Source organism: Arachis ipaensis, chromosome B2, assembly GCF_059453495.1.
Source record: "Arachis ipaensis isolate K30076 ecotype BB chromosome B2, ASM5945349v1, whole genome shotgun sequence".
Classification (NCBI taxonomy): Eukaryota; Viridiplantae; Streptophyta; class Magnoliopsida; order Fabales; family Fabaceae; genus Arachis; species Arachis ipaensis.
The window spans coordinates 37788715-37809666 of record NC_142437.1 but is presented as its reverse complement, the minus strand read 5'-3'; the positions used below and the strand labels follow the sequence as shown (position 1 = coordinate 37809666).

The window sequence follows — 20952 nt, the reverse complement described above, 5'->3', positions numbered from 1 at the left end:
TTTTCTGTGATTTCAGGTATTTTCTGGCTGAAATTGAGGGACTTGAGCAAAAATCAGATTCAGAGGATGAAGAAGGACTGCTGATGCTGTTGGATTCTGACCTCCCTGTACTCAAAGTAGATTTTCTGGAGCTACAGAACTCGAAATGGCGCGCTTCCAATTGCGTTGGAAAGTAGACATCCAGGGATTTCCAGCAATATATAATATTCCATACTTTGGCCAAGTTTAGACGATGCAAACTGGCGTTCAACGCCAATTCTCTGCCCAAATCTGGCGTCCAGCGCCAGAAAAGGAGCCAAAACCAGAGTTGAACGCCCAAACTGGCACAAAAGCTGGCGTTCAACTCCACAAATGGCCTCTGCACGTGTAACATTCAAGCTCAGCCCAAGCACACACCAAGTGGGCCCCGGAAGTGAATTTATGCATCAATTACTTACTTCTGTAAACCCTAGTAGCTAGTTTATTATAAATAGGACCTTTTACTATTGTATTAGGTATCTTTGATCAGTTGTATGCTATCTTAGATCACGTTTGAGGGCTGGCCTCTCGGCCATGCCTGGACGTTCACTTATGTATTTTTAACGGTAGAGTTTCTACACTCCATAGATTAAGGTGTGGAGCTCTGCTGTTCCTCAAAGATTAATGCAAAGTACTACTGTTTTCTATTCAATTCATCTTGTTTCACTTCTAGATATTTATTCGTACTTCAATCTGAATGTGATGAACGTGACAATCATCATCATTCCCTATGAACGCGTGCCTGACAACCACTTCCGTTCTACCTTAGACTGAATGAGTATCTCTTAGATCTCTTAACCAGAATCTTCGTGGTGTAAGCTAGAATGATGGCGGCATTCAAGAGAATCCGGAAGGTCTAAACCTTGTCTGTGGTATTCCGAGTAGGATTCAATGAATGAATGACTGTGACGAGCTCCAAACTCGCGATTGCGGGGCGTTAGTGACAGACGCAAAAGGATAGTAAATCCTATTCCAGCATGATCGAGAACCGACAGATGAATAGCCGTGCCGTGACAGGGTGCGTTGACCATTTTCACTGAGAGGATAAGATGAAGCCATTGACAAGGGTGATGCCTCCAGACGATTAGCCGTACCGTGACAGGGCATTTGGATCATTTTCCCTAGAGAAGACCGAAAGTAGCCATTGACAATGGTGATGTATCACATAAAGCCAGCCATGGAAAGGAGTAAGACTGACTGGATGAAGATAGCAGGAAAGCAGAGGTTCAGAGGAACGAAAGCATCTCCATTCGCTTATCTGAAATTCTTACCAATGAATTACATAAGTATTTCTATCCCTATTTTATCATATTATTTTCGAAAACTCCATAACCATTTGATATCCACCTGACTGAGATTTACAAGGTGACCATAGCTTGCTTCATACCGACAATCTCCGTGGGATTCGACCCTTACTCACGTAAGGTATTACTTGGACGACCCAGTGCACTTGCTGGTTAGTTATGCGAAGTTGTGAAGATATGTTTAGACCATGGTCCTGTGCATCCGTTTTTGGTGCCATTGCAAGGGAATCAATTTCGAACAACAATTCACAACCTGAGTAGCAATTTCGCATACCAGGAATATAATAAGTATCAGGAAGATTAAGAGTTGACTGGGATATAGAACCCTTGTGTGTTGCGTGCAAGAGGGAGCCATTTGCAGTATTGACAGAAGGTCCATTTGTAGTGGTAGACATGGACGAGAAAATATTACGCAACGGAGACATGTGATTAAAGCAACCCGAGTCAAAGTACCATTTAGAATTACCTGGAGGGGTGGAAAAAGCAGCAAGGGTATTACCAGAAACAGAGAGAAGACGCTAAAGAAGAGATGCAATATCAGAAAGAGAGACAGGAGACAAGTTGAGTGGACTAGGACGTGGTGGACGAGTAGGACATGCAGTAATTAAATGTCCCGAGAGCTTGCAGTAACGGCAGAACAGCTGTGAACAATGGTAGCTAATATGACCTTTCTGGTGGCATGTGCGACATTCAACAGAAGGACAGTCGAGGAAGAGGTGCCCAGAACGGTTACAGTTTCGACAGAATTTACCCTTTCTGTCGGTGGCAGCAAAAACATCGGGCTTGTCCATGATAGTAGTCACAAAGATCAAAGAGAGGAGAGAAAATGGTAATTTCGGAGCAGAAAATGAGAAATCGGAGTGCAGAATCGGAAAGAGCTCACCAAAAAACCTTAGGGAGGGTCCCACTTGTCTACCACGTCAGCGCCACGTCAGTGCCACGTCAGCAAACGATGACACGTGGTGTCACCTGAGAGGAGCAAGAAGACAGCGTGGCGACGAGGTGGCACGCGGGTCGACGGCGGGCCGAGTCGGGTCGGTCGCGGGTCAGTGGATACCAAGAATGCCTTGCGCGGCGACACGTGGAAGCGCCAGGAGCGTCTGATCGCGTCCTAGATCCAACGGCTGCTGAAGCTTATGGAAGGCAAAATAATAGAGGTGGCCAGCAATGGCATAACAGTTTATATACATGAGTTATAGTAACGAGTGGGTTATAATGGGTACAGATCATAGCCTCCAAATTTAAATTGATAAAATTTTCAATTAAAACAAGTTGAATATTAAAATATCATAGTTATAAGTTATAACTCGGCTGTAGGTATGAAATCTCCAAGCGGGAAGAACCATCCTTCTACTATGAGAACAACACTATCCTTAAAATTGATGGTTTTTTATTTAAATAAAAGATTTTATTCCATTTTAAACTATAATAAGACTATTTACAAAATTTAATATTATATTTTTGCAACCATTTCATGCAAAATTATATATTAAACTGTTTATACAATTAAAACTAGCGAAAAAAAAAACTTAATTTTTTATTTTCCCAGTTATTATAGTGAAAATGGATCAAATTTTTTATTATTGAAGTTGAGTAAAATTCACTCAATTTTAATATAATAGTAAAGTTTATTGGTTTTGTAAATTTAATAATTATCAATTAAATTAGTTATTACTTGCACATGCATAATTTACTTTAATGTCGTTATCCAAAGTGTATTTTAATATAATTCGAACCAAGCTGGTTCGAATTGCTCTCCTTCATAATTCGAACCAACATGGTTCGATTTAGTGTTGTACGTATTTGAATAATTCGAACCAATAAGGTTCGAACTCCTCCCATACATAATTCGAACCACCCTGGTTCGAACTACTCTCATACATAATTCGAACCAGGTTGGTTCGAATTATGCTTTGAAATCGATTCCATGTAATTCGAACCGGGCCGGTTCGAATTACTCTTAATGCACTCCTTCATAATTCGAACCAGGCTGGTTCGAATTAGGTGTGATTCGAGTATATAAGGAGTTCGAATCACCCTCATTCGAACCATTATCCCTTCACCCCTACCCCACAAAATCTCAGAGAAAACGACCCAGATTCTCTCCGAGGAAGACCTGAACGGACTACTCTGCTGATGGGGGACGATCCGGCACAGTTATATCGGTTGGACGGAGTCGCTCATATAGCCGGGGTCATCAACGACGAGGTTAGTACGGAAATATTTTTGATTCAAGCGTTAGTTGTGCTTTAGTGGTTTTGTAGCCTGGTTAGACGGTACTTTATGTTAGTGGTTTATGTAGGTGGTTTAGGTGAGGGGATTATGTAGGTGGTTTATGATAGTGGTTTAAGCTAGTGGTATTAGTTAGTGGTTTATGTTAGTGGTTTATGTTATTGGTTTAGGGTAGTGGTTTTTGTTAGCGGTTTAAGTCAGTAGTTTTTGGTAGTGGTTTATGTTGGTGGTTTATGTTAGCGGTTTTTGTTAGCGGTTTTTGCAAGCGGTTTTTATATGTGGTTTAGGGTAGTTGTTTAATGCTAGCGGTATATGCTAGCGGTTTAGTTGTGGTATATGCTAGCGGTTTAGTTGTGTGGTTTAGGGTTTGTTTTCCAGTTAGTTATCTTTCATGTGATGTTATGCTGTTTAATTTAGCGAAATGGTTAATGTAAACCGGATTATGGAAACCGTTTTATGTAAACCCGTTTATGTAAACCGGTTTACTTTAAACCGGTTTATGCGAACCGGTTAACTGTAAACCGGTTTATGTGAACCGGTTTACTGTAAAACCTGTGTAGTTATATATCTCAGTATGCGTTTCTTTTCATGCGCAGCCCGAGCGATGCATTAGGAGCATGAGGCGGCAGCAGGGCATGCGTCTTGATGACAGATACGTTCCATACTTGCAGATGGCAGGGCTATACCATCTTGCAAGGCTGAACGACCGGTGGTTCCGGCTAGACGAGGCGCTCGTCAGTGCATTCGTGGAGAGATGGCGTCCCGAGACGCACACATTTCATATGCCGTTCGGAGAGTGCACGATCACACTCCAGGACGTGGCATACCAGCTGGGTTTGCCAGTCGATGGCCGTTACGTGAGCGGGTGCCTGTCAGAGTTTCATATATACATCGATGGCGGCCGTCCACCCTGGGTCTGGTTCCAGGAGTTGCTAGGAGTTATACCTCCTCCCAGTCAGGTTCAGAAGTATGCAGTGAACTGCACCTGGTTTCAGGAGACCTTTGGTGAGTGCCCTGAGGATGCAGATGATGACACTGTTCGCCGATATGTCCGGGCGTACATCATGATGTTGCTGGGCACGCAGCTGTTTGCGGACAAGTCTGGCAACCGGATTCACATTAGATGGCTTCCATATGTAGCGAGGCTGGAGGAGCTGGGTACGTACAGCTGGGGTTCGGCAGCACTGGCCTGGTTGTACCGGTGCATGTGCAGGGTGGCAAACAGACATGTTGTGAAGTTAGCGGGCCCGCTCCAGCTACTGCAGTCTTGGATCACAGTGAAGCACCTGGCCGTCTTCAAGTTGGCCTCGATACACTTCACCAAATGCTGACTGAACTGCTGTCCGGTGCCCATCTGGGCCTCAGCCTCTCGCCCCTTGCGAACAAAGAGTTCGGCCAGCCTGCCATATGTTGCCTTCACCAGGGATGCTACAGGAAGATTTCTTACACCCTTGAGGATTGAGTTCACACACTCGGAGATATTCGTCGTCATGTGACCGAATCTCCTCCCCTCATCGCGATGCTGCGTCCACAAGGAGTAATCAATACGGTTCGCCCAATCACACATCGCCGGGTCTTCAGACCGCAGTATATCAAACCAGTAATCAAACTCAACCTCAGTCTTCGCGTACGCTGCATTCACGAGAAGCCTCCTAGCGTCTTTGCCCTTGAAGGTAAGGGCGAAATTAGCCGCTACGTGTCGTATGCAGAATGCACGGTACGCAGATGGTGGTAACCAACCTCCGTCCGGGGCCTCAAGCGCAGATTTGATGCCGTTGTGCCTATCCGATATAACCAGCAGACCGGGCTGCGGGGTCACGTGCTGCCGAAGGTGCGAGAGAAAGAAGGTCCATGACTCCGCATTCTCACCCTCTACTAGTGCGAATGCGACAGGTAGAATGTTGGAGTTCCCGTCCTGTGCAATCGCAATGAGCAACGTTCCCCCATACTTACCATATAGATGTGTGCCGTCAATGCTGACTAGCGGCTTGCAATGCCGGAATGCCTCGATGCACGGAGGGAAAGTCCAGAAAAGTCTGTGGAAATAAGCTTGAGAGTCGTCCACCTGTCCTCCAACTATAACCGGGCTCGTCCTGAGGACCGCAAGAGTACCAGGCATCGTCAGCTGGACACCCAACACCCACCTAGGTATCTCGCTGTATGACTCATCCCAGTCACCGTAGATGAGGCCAACGGCCTTCTGCTTCGCCATCCAAACCCTCCTGTAAGTCGGCCTAAAACCAAAATGCGCTGCCGTGGCGTTCAGGAGCACCTTGATGCTAACCGATGCGTCAGCCCTAACCATTGGCATAATGAACGCCGAAATCACAGAATGATCCAAACTTCTGTGATCACTTGATATGGATGTGGCTAGGCAAGTGTGAGGGCCATTGTACCGTTTGACCTCCCAAATGCCCTTGCGCTTCCGGAGACTTAGCCGAATCAACCATGTGCAACCATTCCCGAACTCGGAACACTTGCCCACATACCGGCGGTGATCGGACTCCACCACCTTGTACTGTACCCCTCGCCGGATGCTGTAAGTCTTCACACTTAACAGGGCCTCATCTTTATCCTGGAATTGCTGACCAACTTGGAACTCTGTGAGACCAGCATTCCCTTCCGCATCTCTAGCTCCGAATCCAACAGGGTGCCCTAGCGCACCCTCATGCGTCATGGCGTCCAGGTCCAGCGAAGAAAAATATGGTGGATACTGCTGTGTGCCAGAGCTAGAACCACCGCCAGCCAATGCAGGCCCAGCCGCTACAAGCTCGTCCCCGCTATCTTCCTCAATCGTTTCGGGCTCAACGTCGTCCTCATCAGGATCACCCAATTCTCCGTCTCCGACGCCAACCGGTGGAACGCCGTGTAAAGCGTTTGGCAGAACATCAAAGGATCCTACCTCGTCGCGGACGCCGTCATTCAAATCAACAGCAAATGACGGAGAGGCGACAAGTTGGGCCGCTGGCTCGTAAACTGGGACGGAGGAAGAAGCCACAGCAGCCATCGAACTGGAGCCAGCTGCAGTGGCTACATTGGCGGTATTTCGGTTCGAACCGCCTGAGCTGGATACCACATCAACCAGCTTTGCCAGCAACTCTGGTGTGCGGACCTCCGGAAACTGCCTCCGACAAAGAAACATGACTTGGAGGTCCTCATCACTACCAATCGTGAGACAATCATACTTCACCGTATCGTGCAGGATCGTGACTGGAATGCGATAGAAAAACTTCTTAATCCGCTTCGCACCTTCCAGGCCAAGTTTCATCAGCACAGCTCTAACCAGGTCATCATAGCTTGTCGTTCGATTCACCACAATATAGAGAGGATTCTTATCTGTGAACTTCACTCCGGAACGAGTTTTCCTCTTGATGGATCCTCTGTGGTGTACCAAAACAGCAAAACTCTCCTCTTTACTAGCCATCTTAAGTCCTCTAATGAGAGCAAATCACGTTTACAGCGTTTATATAGAGCTCTGACTCCTACTAATTCGAACTAACCTGGTTCGAACCATGATACATGTAATTCGAACCAGGCTGGTTCGAATTATAACAATCAGCCACTCTTTGGTTCGAACCAGGTACATGTAATTCGAACCAGCCTGGTTCGAATTACTTCAGTCGACCTCTCTTCCCATAATTCGAACCAACCTGGTTCGATTTATTACGCTTGAATAATCTCCACATAATTCGAACTCAACCGGTTCGAATTACATGCTCTACTGGTTCGAACCTGACCGGTTCGAATTATTCACAATTTTTTAGGGGTAGTTCGAACCAATGTGGTTCGAATTACTTGCTAATAGAGTTCGAACCTTGTTGGTTCGATTTATATAAAAATGCCTCTTGGCTTATTGCTGAAACAAATTTCTGTTTGGCGTATTTTGGTTAAACTTTTCTGCATGTGGTTTAATATGGTTTTTTGCCCTCGTTATTAATGATATAGAATTTAAATTTTTAAAATAAAAAATTAATCATAGTTAAATTTATAACATTTATTATCTAAATAAGTTTTATTATTTTTATTTAAAAATAATTAATCTTTTATTTAATTATTTTATTAATTCTCTCACTTTAGATAAGCTTGATCCAATCATATATATTGATTTGGATCATTATTGATTAACCATATCCTTTTATATCTTTGGGTTTGATTTAAGGAAATAAAAAAGAAAAAGTTACACAAAGATCTGTTAAAAAATTAGGAAGAAAGTTTACAGAATTACAGGAGATGAAGTGGAACAAATAAAGAATTAGGAATGAGGCATGACCGCATGAGGCATGAGTGGTGTACTTTGGACTTTGGATGTGGCCATATTCTCCTTTCAAAACTCTCACAGGATTACAGAAAGTGACATAAAAAAAAAATCCTCTTCTCTCTCTCTCTCTTAGGCATTACTGAATTCGCAAGATTCCATTTCAAAAACACCGAATCAAACACATTGCACGTTTCACAAACAACAATTCTTTTTCTCACAGACTTCAAGACCATCACATTCCTCGCCCTACCTTTTCTCTTCTCATCCCTCTGATCTGAAAAGGGAAAAAGAAAATAGAAAAGGCATAGATGGGGATGGGGACCTGCAGTGGTGAAATTGCAGAAAACATGCATCAAGTGATAGCTGCTGTTACCATAGAGGACCACACTTTGAGGTGTGTTATATTTTCCTTTTTTGCTCTTTGATTCTCTCTTTCTTTCTATTTGTCATATTGCATTGTTGGAAATGGACTTTCTCAATGAGATACAAAAATGGAATATGTGATTGTGACATTGTGGCATTGTTTTAATTTGGGGGGTGAATGTCAGCAAGAAAAAGGAAGGTAGTGTTGAGGGGTTGAATTTGAACACTGTGGAGTGCCTCAGAGGGAGGTTATTGGCAGAGAGACAGGCTTCAAGGGTAGCAAAGGAACAAGCAGAATCAATGGACGAAAAGGTAAATATCTCTTAATTTTTCAATTTTTTTTATTTTATATTTTTGTCTCACTGTTATAGTGTTATTCAAATTCTATTACCTGGATCGCCTAGTCCGGTTTCCAGACTTAGTCGAAAAAATTTATATATAATTATTTTTATGTGAAATTAATAATTGAAGATTGTTAGATAATAATTAATTTTTAGTCATTAATTTTATATGAAGATAACAAATAAGGACATTCCTCATGAAAGTTAAATGATTCTTAATTTCAGATTTTTTGAAATTTTTGTAGTGATTTGGTTCGTTCCATTTTTCTCATTTGTTTTGAGTTCTTATTTTTCCAAAATTTTGGTCTTTTGTGAGTATTAGTCCATACAAATATTGGAAATGAGTTCTTTGTCGATATAAATCATTTTTAGAATTTTTTTTTGGTGTTTATAATTATATAATTTTAAAGATTAAAATCTAAACGATTATATATAAATTTTAAATTAGTCACTAGTATAAAATATATATCAAAATATAAAATATATATTAAAAATAAATTAAATAATATATATTTATTCATAAATAAAAATATTATGTATACACCAAAAATGAATCACTAAATTAATTATCATATATATTTGTATTAATATATGTGTAATTTTATTCATTTTTAATATATATTTTATATTTTATTATGTATTTTAAACTAATAATTAATTTTAGTATACACTTAGTATGATTTATATACAAATACATGATAACTGATTAGATAGCTAATTTTTAATGTACATATACGATTTTTGAAATTAAAATTACTTATGTTATATAGAATAATGTTAAGAAAATAATAATATAAAATTATTTTATTTAACTTAATATATATATATAGCAATTAAAAAATACAAAATAAAAAACTAAATGCATTAAGAAAAATTAAAAGAAGCAAGTTTTATAATTTGAAATTTTTTAATAAATAATTTAAATATTTTATTTACGAATATAAATAATTTATAGCATATTTATAAATTTTTATTTTTTATACATATTTGATATATAAAATTTAAAAAAAAGACACATATCTCATTTATAGTATAAACAAGAAATATGTATTATTACAAAAAAATTATAATTAAAATAATATTTATGATATGATTTAAATCAATTTATCAATTTATAAAATAAAAACCGATACAATTTATTACTATTTAGATCAAATTGGATCAATTTACAAATAAAATTTAGATATAATATAATTTTAATTAAAAAGAATTAGTGATAAATTGATACTGTTGTAACTCACAAGATCTAGTTTTTAAAAAATTAATTGCAAGTGATTTCTATTTTACCAAAAAAAGTTATGAATAACTACTTCTTCTATCATCGTGTTTCTACTTACAAGTATTTTTTATCTTACACCTTGCAAAATTAAACGGTTAATATCTTTAACAAACTTATAAATCTTTTATTTTTTCGGATTCTCAATTTGATAAATAGCTATGCAACAAACCAAATTTAAAATATATATAATTTAAATTTAAAAATTAATACTCGGAAGAGTATATACAAAATTTAAAATATCTAAAAATTTTGTCAAAATTTTTAAATTTTTTATGTACTCTTATGATATTAGTTTTTAAATTTAAATTGAAAACCTTAAAAAAATAAAAGACTTATAGATTTGTGGAAGAGATTAACTGCTTATTTAATTTTGTTAATTAACTATTTAAATATAAAAAATACATTATAACGTGGGATTAAAAATACTTGTGAGTAGAAAAATAATTATTAATGGCTTTTATGAGGAACAACTTGTATTTATACCAAGAACTCGTGAACTTCAATAGTACCAATCTATTTCTAAATTTTATTTTATTTAAATTATATTATATCTAAATTTTACTTGTAAATTGATCTAATTTGATCTAAATAGTAATAAATTGTATCTTTTTTATTTTATGAATTGATCCAAATCATACCATAAATATTAATCGTAAATTTTTTTTGTAATAATACACACTGTAAATGAGATATGTGTATTTTTTGAAATTGATATAAACAATTTTAATTCGTTTACATAAAATATGTAAAGGAAATGGAAATGAATAAATATATTACAAATTACTTATATTCGTAAATAAAATATTTAAATTATTTATTTAGTAAAAACTAAAAAAATCCCTAAAATTTAGGTTGACGTAATTTACTCTACATAGTACATATTCAATATTTAATAAAAGAACTATAACTATTCCACTCACTTTCATGTGACCATGTTAATGTCATCATTGTAAAGGAAAGCAAAATGACATCATTGTTTTTTTCTGTGTACGTTTCCTTTTTTCCTGACAAACTTTATTGTTTTTTTTTTTTATATGTTTGGACAGTTGATTGAGTTAGAAACGATGATTAGAGAAGAGATCAAATTAAGAGAGAGAGCTCAAAGAAAGCTTAGATTTCTAACGAAGAAGCTTGAAACTTTGAACATATCATCCATTTCAATGCAATCCCATCATTCTGATTATTCATGTGAAAACTCTTGTGGGTCATCATCATCTTCAGTTACTTCAATCTCAAAACATTCATCAGAAGTAAATGATGAAACAAAGCATCATCATCATCATCATGAAAAAAATGAAGATTTGCCAGAAAATAATAATGAAGTAGTTCACAGTAATAATAATGTTACAGAGGAAGCTTCTGCACCCATACAGATTTATCCATCCACTACAAAAGATTCTGATTCAGAGATTAGTTTTTATAATTCAAATTCAAGCTCGGAGGATTTGAAGAATGATGAACGCAGCAGGTACACCAAATTTGAACATTAGAACCATGTTTAGTAATTATTTTCAGGATAAAATTATAAAAACGTTAAAAATCCCAAATTATTTAAAGAATGGAACATCTATAAAAATTGGCAAAATAATTATGTTACATGAACATAACAAATTAGTTTCATAAAATATTTAATTGTTTTGTTATATATATATATATATATATCGTGTTTACAAAATATTTTTGTTAGCCCCAACTACCCCTGTATTTAAGACAATTTATTTGATGACAGAAAAGGAGAGGCAACTTGAACTTTTGTTTCATGTTTCTTTTACGTGTCTCTATCTTTTATGTATTAAGACAATTATCAAACGTAGTCTTAGAATACATTACTGTATTAAGTGAAAATTGAAACAACTTTTGATCAATTCAACTGAACTTATTTATTATAGGCAGATGCCAATTTTTTATGCTGCGATATGATTATATGTTTTCAGGATTTCTAGTATTAGCTCAAAATCATCGGTGACAGAGAAAGAAGATGATGAAAAGGGATATTTCATTGATAATTCAATGGCATTAGTTCCAGTGAATGTGATAACAACATCACAAGCCACAAGTAATAGACCCAAACCAGTAAATCAAAGTGTCCTTGAAGCACTAGAGGCATTGAAGCATGCCAAAAAAAGGCTTCAAAGCTCAATGGAAACTAGGCAAATGATTCATGTTGGTCCAACTCCAACCTATAATTAGCCTCCATATTTGAGATAGTAATAATGACACTAATATTGAGATGTATTACATGTAGTTCCTCTGTTCTTGTATATTTTGCCCTGATGAATATCTCTTATTTGGTAATTGTTTTAGAAGAGAAATATATAGATATTGAGAAAAATAAATTTGTTTGAAGCTCTATCACGAAACAGATTTTGCAAAATTTTTATTTATGCATACACGTGACAACAATAAAGTCTCAATTTTGTTTTTAATCTTAATTCTACTTCTATTGTAATAATATGTTGGTATTTTCTATCTTTAAATACTCATCAAATGTAGCCATACTCTTATATTATTTGATAGTATGTAATAAAACTAATTGATCTACTACTTACAAACTTCATCAGTTAATAGAAATCAAAGGTACGTCTAGTCTGTATAAATTAACACATCAAAGAAAAAGTCTATGAATTATTTGTAATGAGATAATTTAGCATGCAAATATAGCCTGGGGAGTAAGTAATAAATAAATTTAATAATAGTATTGGTAGCTAGCATAGTGGTAAAGTTCTTGTGATATTTGGTTTCATTTACCACAGAGAGCATGTGATATGTGGGGATGTGCTGTCAGATTTAGGGTTCAACTTTGGGGTCCAATTCTTTTGTCCATATTCTTTTTTCTTGTGCTTTTTATTTTCTTCATACATTTTGGCTGAAATTTTAATGGGGTCACCACTTGATTTCTGTGACTCATACATCTACATACATAATTATTATACTTTGGCTTATGTTTTATGAAAAGGACCAGGCTTAGCACAAGACCTAGAGTTTAGCGAATTCTGCGACCTTTTGCTGTGCTCGGATATATCTAGACAGAGAAATGTTAAGGGTTAATATTTGTAATGAATAGATAAAAAATGATTTAATTTTTATGTTGGTATTATAGTTTTATTAAGTTTTTAATTAAATTTTTATAATTTTTTTAATTAGATGAGTCTGAACGCCTCTTTTTCTATGTATACGACTGCTTTTTTACAAAATTAGGCATTTTCTTTTTTTTTTTTTCTGATTTTGAGACAAAAATTTTTTGGGTTTGTAATGTTGCTCTTTCTCAATTTCATCCGAATTCCTGGGCTTTTTGAAAATCTTTTAACTCTTATGTCGGGAGCTTCAAGTCCGATCTTCGATTAAGGGCTTCTTTCACCTTTTACTGTTGACAAGCCCGGTTGTCAAAAGAGAAGTCCACTTGGTTTTCCTTTCACGCTATTCAGGACAGAAAGGTTTTTGCTATACTTGATGAGTCTTTCAACGACTTTAAGAACTACTTTAAGATTCGAGCTGTGGAGGGTGCCCGGCCTTTCTTTTTGGATGAAAACAATGAACCTTCTTTTCCATTGTACTGGGAGAAAACACATGTGAAAACTAAGTATAACGTAGATGTCTTAGATGAAATAGAAAATTTTTGCAGACATGTTGGAAGAGTGTTGGGATCGGACTCCTCACTTGGACACAAAAAGATTCTTAGGAGACCCCAATCAGCTTCGGTTCGAGCTAGGCAACTTTCCAACCTTTAACTTTTATGACTTCTTAGTTGTAATTTATTTTTCTAATGTGCTTTTTATTCTTATTTTGTGGAGACCATGGCTCCTAAGATTGCTTCTATGAAACATTTGCGTCAAACTCGGAAAACCTTGTAGTAACTTTTCCTTAAGACTTCAACAATCTTGTAGGGTCCTTTCTAATTTGCTGTTAGGTTCCCTTTGCCGGCTTCTGAATTCTGATGTCATTTCGGATTATTATGAGGTCGTTTGTGGTGAAGCTTCTTTTGATCACCTTTTGGTTATACTTTAGGGTCATTCTTTGTTTTAGTGCTTCTCCTCTAATCCGAGCTCATTCTCGGACTTCTGGAAGGAGGTCGAGTTCTTCTCTTTGTGTGCGGGAATTGGCCCCTTCATTGTAGAATATAATCCTAGGTGATTCTTCAGCGATCTCTATAGGGATCATGGCTTCCATTCCGTAGGCAAGTAGGAAACATGACTCCGCTGTCATCGAATGAGGGATTGTCCGATATGCCCACAGGACTTGGGGGAGCTCGTCTGCACATACCCTCTTTGCTTCTTGCAACCGACACTTCAATCTGCCCAGTATGACTTTGTTGGCTGCTTCAACTTGTCCATTGGCCTGGGAATGTTCCACCAATGTGAATTGGTGCTTTATTTTTAAGTTGGCCACCAAATTTCTGAAGGTTGAGTCGGTAAACTGAGTTCCATTATCAGTGGTGATGGAGTGGGGTACTCCAAACCTTGTGATAATGTTCTTATAGAGAAACTTTTGACTTCTTTGGGCAGTGATAGTTACTAGTGGTTCTGCCTCGATCCATTTAGTAAAGTAGTCAATCCCTACTATGAGGTATTTGACTAGTCCTGGAGCTTGGGAAAATAGTCCTAGAAGGTTGAGACCCCATTTTGCAAATGGCTATAGCGAGGTAACACTAATAAGCTCTTCATGAGGCGCAACATGGAAGTTGGCATGCTTTTGGCAAAGCGGGCACTTCTTAGCAAACTCGGCCGCTTTCCTTTGCAAGGTCGGCCAGAAGAAGCCGGCCCAGATTACTTTCTTTGCTAATGATTGGGCTCCCAGGTGATTTCCACATATGCCACTGTGTACTTCCTCTAGGACCTCTTTTGTGTTGGGGGTCTGGTGCGCGAAATTAGAACTCGCACAACTGAACCAGCAAGTGCACCGAGTCATCCAAGTAATACCTCAGGTGAGTGAGGGTCGATCCCACGAGGATTGTTGGATTGAGCAAGCAATGGTTATCTTGCAGATTTTAGTCAGGCGAATAGAAAAGGTAATTGTTGTTGAATGTGCATAAAATAATTAAACAAAGCAATAAAGAAATAGCAGAGCAACAATGATGAGAAATCAATTAAGGCTTTGGAGATGCTTTATCTTTTTGGATTAACTTTTCATACTGATTACTTCAATAATGAATGATTCGTTCTATGGCAAGGCTTTAAGTGAGTAACTCATGTCCTCTCATCAAGTTAATCTCTCCTAAACCATAACAAAACACCGTATTCGAGTAACTCATGTCCTCTCATCAAGTTAGCTCATGGTGCTTCACTATAGCCGAAGATGAAGTCTGTGCAATTCACTCTCCTTTTGTTGATCCTAGTCAAAACGCCATAGACAATGTCAGATCTTCCGAATCGGAGAATGATGCTTTATGATTCTAGTCTTAGCACCACAGAGACCTCATTTACCCATGACTACCGAGATTTTATATCACATATCCCAATTAGCCCAGGTACTCTCTTGGAACCTGTGATGCACTCTCAAGCTATAGCTCAATACTATCCGGGTTAGGACTCGCATGAACTCATGTAGAATAAGGGTCATACTTCCGTTCCACCCCAGATTCATAAGATTAAAGAACGAAAATGCATCATAGAATAGAATCAAACATATATTGAAATAGAAACAGTAATATTATTAATCCATAGGAATCAGCAGAGCTCCTAACCTTAACCTAGGAGGTTAGTTGCTCGTAATTTACAAAGAAAACTTAAGTGTCTGTGCTTCTCCCCTTTTGGGAGACATGATCCTCAGGAGAAAGAAAGTCCCTTATTTATAAAAAACTCTAAGACTAAACCTAAAAGATATTGTTTTTAATTAAAAATTACAAAAAAGAAAATAAAATAAGCTAAGAAGTGCTAAAATCCACTTTGGGGCTCACTTGGTGAGTGTTTGGGTTGATGCTTGGCGTTCAACTTGAGTTCTGGGCGTTCAACTTTGGTTCCTGATCCTTGGCTGGTGTTGAACGCCAGTTTGGGCATTTAACTTGGGAGGTTGGTCCTTCTTGGGAGTTGAACGCCAGAAAGGAAGTAAGTTGGGCGTTCAACGCCCATTTTGGGCAGTCCTTTCCAAAGAAAAGTATAGACTATTATATATTGATGGAAATCTCTGGAAGTTAGCTTTCCAACGCTATTGAGAACACGTCAATGAGACATCATCAACTCAAGAAATGCTCGTTGGAATTCACGGAGGTCAGGATCTGACAGCATCTGCTATTCTTTCTTTGCCTCTGAATCAGACTTTGCCAAAACTTACCAATTTCACCCAAAAATTACCTAAAATCATAAGAAAAACAAAAAATCTCAAAGTAGCATCCAAAATGTGATTTTTGCACTAAAGTTTACTAAAACATAATAAAACTTAATAAAATATAACTAAAAACACTAAGAAAATAGTACCAAAAAAGGTATAAAATATCCACTCATCAGAACACCAAACTTAAACTGTTGCTTGTCCTCAAGCAACCAAAAACAAAGTAGGATTAATGGGAAGAGAAAAATACAATAGGTCTTAGAGTTTTCAAGGAAGCTCAGTTTCAATTACTGAATCGGGCTATTAGCTCTTTACTTCTGAATAGCTTTGGCATCTCACTTTCCTTTGAAGCTCAGAAATATTGACATCTCTTAGAACTAGAATCCGGATGATATTATTGCTTCTCTTCTTTTAGTTTTTCTTGATTCTTGAACATAGCTTTTTCTTTTGGTGCTTTGCACCTTTTTTAGCCTAGCTGTGACTCTAAGCGTTTTGTTTCCCGTATTACCACTAGATACATAAATGCCACATGCACTTAACTGGGGGAACCCTTTGGATTCGAATTTAGCTTTGCTTAAATTTCCAGATAGTGGTGCCCAGAGTTCTTAAGCGTACTCTTTATTGCTTTAGATCATGACTTTAACTGCTCAGTCTCAAGCTTTTTACTTGACACCTTCACACCACAAGCATATAGTTAAGGATAGCAACTCATTTGAGCTTTTTAGGCCAATTTTGACCCTCCTAACCATTGATACTCAAAGCCTTGGATCCTTGCTCTTTTGAATGTTCTTTTGAGCTTTCTTTTTCTTTTCTTTTTTTTTTTATTTTTCTTTTTTTTGTTGCTGCTTTTTCTTGCTTCAAGAATCAATATTTTTTATTTTTCAGATAACCAATAATACTTCTCTAAATTTACTGTTCTTCAAGAGCCAACATACTTAATTTCAATATCAATTATGTTCAGTTAATACATACATTCAGAAAATAAATATAAGAAAGTAATTAGAATAACTAATGATATATTCAAGACCTTGTGTATTTTACAACTTTGTTTTCAAAAAATTTTCTTTTAAGCTTGTTGTGGGATATATGAGACATCTTAAACCCAATTTTTTTTTTTTGAAAATTTGAACTACTAGACTAAAAAGCAAAGAAAATCCTGGTAGTGATCATGCAAAAGCTAGAATAGAAAATAGGAAATAAGATGAAATACTGAAAAACAAAAAGAAAAGAGGAATGAAACTCAACCACCTTAGTGTTGATGGTTGCTCAGGCTGTGCTCTTCTATGAAGATGATTCACCTCCTTTTGGTGCCATTGATGATAATACACACCTAGAGCTCGCTCTGTGATGTAAGGAAATCGTCGGCTTAGAATTTCTTCTCGGTAAGAGGAATAACTTCGTTGCAAGTATAGTTCCAAACCGACAAATAACACTCAATCAAAGTTTAATTTTTTTGGTTGCCACAAGTCCAACCCAATAAAAATAACTGAGAGTATTAGTCCCGGGTCATTCTCCCTAGGAATTACAATCGAGTGCTCAATTATTGGTTATGAATTTCACGGGGTGGGTTGATAAAAGTGTAAGAAATTAAATGGCAAGAAAATAAAGCAAACAACTAAAGATAACAACTACTAAAAAGAGACATTCATGGTAAGGATTGAGAATCAAGGCTTTCTATCCTAGTCATTAATTATAACACAATAGTTGTCAAGAGCTAATCCTATTTCCTCATCTCCAACATCGGGAGAAAGTCAAATAAGCCTAGTTAATCCCAATCCATCAGTAGTGTTAATGGAAACAAGATTAACTAATCACTCTAGATCACCAACATAAGTTGGGTATTAATAACTCAAGATTGCCTAATTTCTCTTTCCAAGCCAAGAATGCACAAAATTCTACTCTAAAGTCCAACCAAGCATTTTGTCAAACACTTGGAAGGCATAAAAGAAAAGCATGGTAAAATTTCAAGAAATGTAAATCTACAACTACCCAATGCAAGGAAATAACAGTAACAACTCAAATAAACATCAATAACATAAAAACATCAAAATCGCATTAAAGAGAATCCAAATCCAACAATAGTGCATGAACATGAAAATGACATAAAAGGGAAATTAACAAGAAGAACTAAGAGAGCAAAGATGTAATAACAAGAAATTGCAAAAAAACTAATTGAAAACAAGAATTGTAATCTAAATCTAAGAGACAATTAACCTAATTCTACCCTATTCTAGAGAGAAGAGGGAGCTTCTCTCTCTAGAAAACTACCTAAAGCATGATTCCTAATCTAATATAATTGCACCCCCTTGTTTTCTCTTGAATTCTGCATCAAATAGCCTCAGAAAATGAGTTGGATTTGGGCCTGGATGGCTCAGAAATCACCCCCAGCGTATTCATTTTAATGAGGTCACGTGACCAACGTCACGCGTCCGCGTCGCTTGGCGAATTCCCTCCCCACGCGTACGTGTGGGTGACGCATGCGCGTGGCGTTGAATCCTCCAAATGCTCATTTCTTCATGAATTCTCCACTTTGCATGCTTTTCTCTTCACTTCTTTCATCCAATCCTTGCCTTATGAACCTGAAACACTCAACAAACATATCAAGGCATCGAATGGAATTAAAGTGAATTAAATTGATCAATTTTAAAGCCTAAAAAGCATGTTTTCACTCTTAAGCACAAATTAGGAGAACTTCACAAAACATGCTATTTCATTGAATAAATGTGAGATAAGTTGATAAAATTCCCTAAATTCAACACAAGATAAATCGCAAAATTGGGGTTTATCAAACCTCCCCACACTTAAACTAAGCATGTCCTCATGCTAAACTCAAGAAAGAGACAAAGGGTATCAACATTTATTCAATGCAAACTATGTATATGCACTCTATCTAAATGTAATCTATCTAAATGAATGCAACTATTTGGTCAAAATAAATCAGCTTCCAAGAATACATATATGAACACAAGGGCTAAGGCAATCATAATAAAATCAAATCCACAATTGAATTAAGTTATTGAAAAGAATTATAAACTTGCAAGAAAAGAGATGATCATGGGTGAAAACATGTAATTGAGCAATCAAACCCTCATCGGATGTGTATCCACTGTAGTCGCTCAAGTGTATAGGGTTGATTCACTCAACTCTCCTCTAATAATGCTTTCCAAGATTTGTTTTTTATCTAACAATCAACAATTATTCAATGCATGCATACAAGTATCATGGGAACTTTTCAAAGGTTGTAATGGGGTTAGGGTCAATGTAAGATTGTATTTGGTCAAGTGGACTAGAATTTGAATCTTTGATTAACTTAAACTTCCACCTAACCTACAACAACCTATTCAATTCTAATACAAATCTAACTACCCATTTTTTAATTTTTCACACACTCATATATTCTCTTTTTTTTTTTTATCACAACCCATATGCATTGATTATTGTTACTTTACTTTGGGCCATTTTGTCCCCTTTTTATTGCTTTCTTTTTCTCTTTTTCTTTTTCTATATTTTTTTCTTTTATTATTTTTCTTTTTTTCTCATTCTTCATTTTTTTTCAAACTAAAATGTATACAAGAACATCAATGCATATGGTTTAAACATTTAATGCATGAGTGTGTACCCAATTCCCAAGATTTTTCACAAAACTATAAAGTACACTTTTATCTCAACTAATGTTCCCAAATTTTCCCAAACTTGAATGATAAATACTTTCACTAGTCTAAGCTAATCAAAGATCCAAACAAGGGACATTTATTATTTTTCACTTAGGGGTAGTGATGTGCTAAAATTAAGAACAAGAGGGGATTAACATAGGCTCAAAATTGGTTAACAAAGGTGGATACAAGGGTAAGGCTATTTGGGTAAGTGAGCTCAATAAAATGATGGCCTCAATCATATAAATACATTCATACACAAAATAATGGACATAAAGAATCAAATAAATCAAAGATTACAATCATAGAAAGAGAATAATACACACAAGAATGAAAATAGTGGTTATATGATGTAACCACACAATTAGGCTCAAAACTCACATGCTTATGTGTTCTTAGCTCAAAAACATGTTCCACAATATATATAATTCAAGCAAGTTTAATGAATTTTTTTTTACTCAAATCAATTGGGGTGCCCTATAGATAAAATCCTTGGAAAATTTTATTATTTTGACTAAGCTTATTATATATATATGCAAACTAAGGAGATGCAACTAAAAGTTCTAAATGACCTAAGAATGAATGCAAAAGTGTTGGGATTAGAAATTTGTCACCCAAAAGTAGCCGATTGGTCGAACGACCTCCCCACACTTAAAAGTTTGCCCCGTCCTCAGTGCATTCAAAGATGAGCAAGGGGGTACGGTGACTTTCCGGATTGCCACCTTCAGCTGGTGGATCAACCGGTTGCTGCATGTACTTCCTTCCACTTCCCTTGTTGCTTATGGTGAATCATCCATGAAAAATAGAAAAGAACACCGTAAGATGAGAAAATGCAAAAGCAAGGAAGCGTAGATTATTGGAATGAGGTAAGAATCACTAGAATGAAGTGAGTGAATTAGTGTGACATCGATGAAAAATGGTGTGTGAGTTCTAAGTTGCATGCGGTTTAGAACACACTAGCATAGAAAGCTATGTCACAATTACACAAAAGAAGTAAGCACTTCACTCATTCTAGTGTGCTTGAAATGCTCTAAAGAAACTTGTAAGTTTAGATAAACAAACAAGTAATAAAGAAGTGTGAAAGCATTCAAGCAATAATCAAGTACATGTGAAATGGATGATGAATGGGCATTGATTGATGTGCAAGGAAACTTAATGAACAAAATAAAATACGAAACTTACACATCAATCAATGACACACTTTGAATTTTGCTTGCATCACCTAGTCGACATAAAGTGG

General features: G+C 36.7%; 1 protein-coding gene across 1 annotated transcript; it reads left to right on the top strand.

Moving 5' to 3' along the window:
* The first annotated feature begins 7854 nt into the window (after positions 1–7854).
* Positions 7855–12175, top strand: LOC107628298 (uncharacterized). The gene is made up of 4 exons (XM_016331047.3): positions 7855–8206; positions 8361–8487; positions 10842–11263; positions 11730–12175. The coding sequence occupies exons 1-4, from the start codon at positions 8121–8123 to the stop codon at positions 11983–11985; spliced, it is 891 nt and encodes a 296-aa protein (XP_016186533.1). The 5' UTR covers positions 7855–8120; the 3' UTR covers positions 11986–12175.
* Positions 12176–20952: the final 8777 nt, after the last annotated feature.